The sequence below is a fragment of the Elephantulus edwardii genome, unplaced genomic scaffold (assembly GCF_000299155.1).
Source record: "Elephantulus edwardii isolate Elephantulus edwardi_28Jun2011 unplaced genomic scaffold, EleEdw1.0 scaffold00010, whole genome shotgun sequence".
In the NCBI taxonomy this organism is placed as follows: Eukaryota; Metazoa; Chordata; class Mammalia; order Macroscelidea; family Macroscelididae; genus Elephantulus; species Elephantulus edwardii.
In genome coordinates this window covers 4,826,398-4,831,852 of record NW_006399760.1, presented here as the reverse complement: position 1 = coordinate 4,831,852, position 5,455 = coordinate 4,826,398, and the positions used below count along the sequence as shown (strand labels likewise).

General features: G+C 36.3%; 1 protein-coding gene across 1 annotated transcript in view; it reads left to right on the top strand.

Annotated features, from left to right (window-relative positions):
• Positions 1-5,455, top strand: part of LRP1B (low density lipoprotein receptor-related protein 1B) — a 2,414,068-nt gene that overhangs the window by 2,268,113 nt on the left and 140,500 nt on the right. The window contains exon 80 of the mRNA XM_006880809.1: positions 1,791-1,907. Within this exon, the coding sequence (XP_006880871.1) occupies positions 1,791-1,907 (117 nt within the window). The remainder of the gene's footprint in view (positions 1-1,790; positions 1,908-5,455) is intronic.

The window sequence follows — 5,455 nt, the reverse complement described above, 5'->3', positions numbered from 1 at the left end:
GTTGGCGCAGGATAGAGCAGGGTTTAGGGCTGTTGTGCAAAGGGTCGCTATGAGTTGGAAACGACGCGATGGCACATAACAACAACAACAATACTTTTTGTTAAAGTTGTTAAGGAAAAATAAAAATTGTTGATTTTTGGATCTTTTGAAATATAAATCCCCCTCATCTAAAGATTTTGTTAGGTATTTTTATCTATATATAATTTTATTTAATGCCATAATTTGTGAATAGAGCTGATAAAGAACACCTGTATCCAAGACCAATAATGCAGTATATGATACTTTTGAGAAGTAATACTGCTGCAAAATCTAAAGGAAAAATAAATATAAATTAACTTTTTTAGATTCCCATTGCCTTATTCTTTTTATTATTAAAAATTCTTATTATATTTTAATGTAAAGATTGATTTTGTTTGAGAAATTTTGCTATATCTACTTCTTTATTTTCCCACCTTTATAAAGAAGAGAGTATAGTAAACTAACAACAACAACAAAACCAGACCAGCTGTTTTCACCTTGGTTCTGACTAATCATGAACACAGAGAGTTCTGGTAGGACAGTGCTTAAGCGCTTGGCAAAGGTAAACCTACCAGCTGCACAAGAGAGATACAGAGAGCAATATTTCTGAGATATTTACAACATTGGAAACCCTAAGTTAGAAGTTCTACCCTTCTCTATAGGGTCATTATAAGATAGAATTGACTCAGTGACATACAACAATAATGATGATCCCCTAAAGTGAAAATGTTTTATGATTAAATGCATTAATTTTTATGTTTTTAAAACTGAATTTTCAAGGAGAGATTAAAAATATACCTAATCGACAATGAATTATTTTAAGTAATGTGCTTTTAAAGAAAACCTAATTTTCTGCCTTAAATGGATTGCTAAAAGACCAACAGACTTGGAGAGGGTTTAGCCATAACACACCTTGGAGGCAGAAATGGCAAAGCTTTATCTCACATACTTTTGGTATGTTGTTAGGAGAGAGAGACTGTTCCTTCAGATGGACACCATGCTTGGAAAGATAGAAGGTCAGTGAAAGAAAGGAAGACTTTCAATGAAATTAATTGGCACAGGGACTGCAGCAATTGGCTCAAGTGTGCCAGAGATAATGAGGATGCCACAGGGTAGGACAGGGGTCACATCTTTTGTTTATAGGGTCACTGTGAGTCATATTTGACTTGATGACACAAATATACTATAATAGGAAAATGAAACCTGAAGTATAATGGAAAATCCTGACAGAGGGAAAAATGTTATTGATACATGATCCATAGAAACCCTGTAGTGAACCTATCGTTGCTGCTGTTAAGTACTGTTGAGTCGACTATGACTCATCGCGACCCCATGCAAAATAGGTCTGAGTCCTGCTCTAGTGTCAGCCAATCTCACTATTCTTGACACACCTACCATCATCTCATTATGCCAGTTATTGTACCAATCCATTTCTTCTGGGGTATTCTTCTCCTATGCTGTTACTCAACACTTCCAAGCATGATATCCTTCTTCAAAGACTAGTCCCTCCTGGCTACATTCCCAGCATAGGTGAGATGAAATCTCGGAATTCGTGGCTCCAAGGAGCATCTTGGTTTCATCCTTTCTAGGACAGACATACTAGTTATAGGACAGTTTAAAGTGAACTCTTTTGGTTCCCATGGATAAACTTTTTTATAAAAGTAACCTGCCATATATACAACAATAATGAAAGACATAACATCTATATATATGCAGTTTGAAGCAAAACATAATTGTAAACACTCTCAACATGACTTTTGTTTATTTCACAGGTCTGGTTGTGGATCAGTTTAGTGAACGCATCTACTGGGCAGATTTTGAGCTCTCTGTAATTGGCAGTGTTCTGTATGATGGCTCTGATTCAGTAATCTCTGTGAGCAGCAAACAAGGTTTGTGAAGAGTTTTTGTTTTCAAATACTATTAAGCGTATTAAATGATGGAACATAAATATAAGTATGAAAAGGGGTTTTCCTCAAAATTATTCTTTCAAAGTCTAGTGTTCAAAATGGATTAAAATTTCCCTTTTTACTAAAAAATGGAACAGAGAAATATCTTTCCTCTAGAACATGAAATAAGGGTGAGTGATATTTATATTAAATTTATCCTATAGAGGCAACTTTATTGAACTTTCAACAGGACAAAGATCACTCATAGTCATGGTTTTCATTTATATGACTTGGGACAAAAAAAAAAGAATCATATCACTATTGGCACCAAAGAAAAATGTATCACTGTTGTTGGCAGGACTAGAGGCAAGTGAAAGGCCATGATTGGGATACTTATACAATTGTAGATTACAAGTATTTACAAGATTGATTTTGAGGCTCCAGCCACAGTCTACCTAGCCACATGACCCTGAGTCATGATGTAGTTAGAACAAAGATAACTTGAGGAAGGTTGAATCCAACCTATCAGAACTCCATGTGGAAGAACTGTCCCCATCAACAGCATCCACAAATCAATACTAATTCTTATGAGTAAAGTTGTATACCCCCCATGCTCCCACACCTACTTTCTGGGTTCAGAGACCAATGCAGTATGTAACTTGGCAGTATGTAACTTAGCAGAAACATATTCATGGTTATGGGGTTTATTCAAGAAGTTTACAAGCTATAATTCAGGTTAACAGCAAGAGATAATCCCTTAGTGCAGAAATTTTCTCAAATACAATCCCTAACAGGTTCAAATTCAAGTTAATTTTGTTGTTATTATGTACTGTTGAGTCATTTGCTACTCATAGTGACCCTATGTACAATAGCTCTGAACCTTGTTCTATCCTGTCCCAATCTCATTGTCTGTGATACACCTACCCTCATTACCATGTCAATCTGTCAATCCATCTCATCTAGATTATTCCTCTCCTGCACTATCCCTCCACCTTTAAAAGCATGATGTCCTTCTCCAAGGACTGATCCCTCCTGACCATATGTCCAAATTATGTTAAACGAAGCTTCAAAATCCCTGTCTCCAAGGAGCAGCCTGGTTTCATCCTCTGCAGGACAGACCTGTTTGTTCTCTTGGAAGTCTATTATATGTCCAATACTCTTCCCCAGCACCACAACTCAAAGGCATAGTTTTTTCTTCTGTCATCCTTATTAATTGTCCAGCTCTCTCACGTATAGCAACTAACTGAGAAGACCATGGCTTGGGTCGGGTGAACCTTGGTCTCTACATTGACATCATTGCTCCTCAGTCATCTGAAGAGGTTGCTGACAGCAGTCTTTCCCAACGTAATTTGTCTTTTGATGTCCTGGCTGCTTGTTCCAGTCTAAAGAGCTTCTTATTTAACAGAAAGATACAATCTCTGAATCTAGACAGCTTCTCAGTGAACAGCAAGGTATAATTTCTGGTGCAGGAATTTTTGCCACTTAAGTGTGCACCTATCCATTTTTTTTTCTTTTTCTTCTTTTCCTGGTGGTAAGATCCCTACTTTCTGTTGCTGAATTTGCTTAATTAATGGCAAGACTAGCCAAACCCCTTGTAAAAATACTAACATGCCCTATTTGCAAGAGTGATGACTGACACAGCTGTTGATAATGTAGGCTGACCCATGTGTTTGCATGGCAAGCTATGTTGGGGCAGCAGGGTCAGATTAAAGACAATGGCCTAGTGAAGTCAGTATTTTAGAAAATGATCCACTACAGTGCACATGGTTCCAAGAAACATTTTTAACTTAAGTAAGGGAATAGGCAGCTCAGGAAGACAAAGCAAAATATTTTAATGAAATATTCAAGAGGCACCAAACTCACTCTGCATTTCTTAAGCTGAAGGAACTAAAGAATAAACTCAAGCTGCAAGTTGCAATACTTAAGGATACTTTGGACAGAATATTGAATGATCCAGGAATCATTAAGAGAATATGGAATGAGTGTACAGAGTCATTGTACCAAAAAGAATTGGCTGACACAAAAGAATTTCAAGAAACAACATATGATAAAGAGGCAATGGTTGTGAATGAGGAAGTCAGGCTGCTCTGAAGGACTTGACAAAAAAATACATCCCCAGGAATTAATGGAATACCAATTGAAATGTGTTAACAAACAGATGCTGTCCTGGACATGCTCGCCAAGTTGTACCAAGAAATTTAGAGGGCAACTACCTGGCCAACTGACTGGAATAGATCTATATTTATTCCGATTTTAAGAAAAAAATGATCCTACAGAGTGTGAAAATTATCAAACAATATCACTAGTATCAAATACTAATAAAATCATGCTGAAGATAATCAAGAAACAACTGGAAAAAAATTGAGAAAGAACTACCAGAAATACAAACTGGGTTTAGAGAGGTCAGGGCATTAGAGACATTATCACTAATGTCAGGTAGAAAAATGTCTATGTTTCATTAACTATGCAAAGGCATTTTACTGTGGGATCACAACAAGCTGTGGCTAACTTTTGTATATTGGAAATCTCAAAAGATATATTTGTGCTCATATAAAACCTATACTTGGACCAGAAAACAATCCTCATAACAGAGCAAAGAAACCTGCTTGGTTCAAAAATCAGGAATGCAGTGTGTCAGGGATGCATCTTGTATCCATACCTTTTCAATGCAAAACAGATCATTCGGGGACCTGGGCTTTATGAAGAGAAATGTGGCACCAGGATTGGAGGAAGACTCATCAACAACTTACGTTATGCAGATGACCCAGCCTTACTTGGTGAAACTAAGGACGACCTGAAATGCTCACTACAGGAGATCAGGGACTATAGTCTTCAATATGGGTTGAAGCTTGACATTAAGAAGACTAAGATTCTGATCATTGGACCATTTGGCAACACTATGACAGATGGAGAAGAAATTGAGATGGTTAACAATTACAGCTTGCTCAACTCAACAATCAACACTCTAGGCACCAGCAGTCAGGTAGGTGATCAAAAGACGAAACACATTGGGAAAATCTGGTTTCAGGGATATCTCCAGAGTACTGAGAAGCAATAGTCTAGAGACTAAGGTGCTCCTGATCCAGGCCATGGTCTTTGCAATTACTTGCTATGCAACAGAGGGCTGGACAATTACTAAGGACGACAAAAACATTGATGCCTTTGAGTTGTGGTGCTGGAGAAGAGTATTGAACACACCATTTCCCATTCTTATTCTTCTTCCTCCTCTTTCCTTCATTATAATAGATTGTTAATAATATGCACTTGAAGCTTCATGTTATATTCATTGAATGCAGTTTTTCACAAAAGAACAGAAAATAATTATATTGTACTTTACACTTTTTAAAAAAATGTTCTTTGTAAAAATAATCCTAGAAGATAATAACTCCAAACTACTGTAACTTACAATAAAGTTGATTTTTTCTATTTAAATGTGCATTCTATTTGAAGAAATAGTGATGTAATACATATACTTTTTAAAAAAAATTGTTTTTAATTTGTAGATAATTATTAAAATATAACTATATTATTTGTTATAAATTTAAATTAGG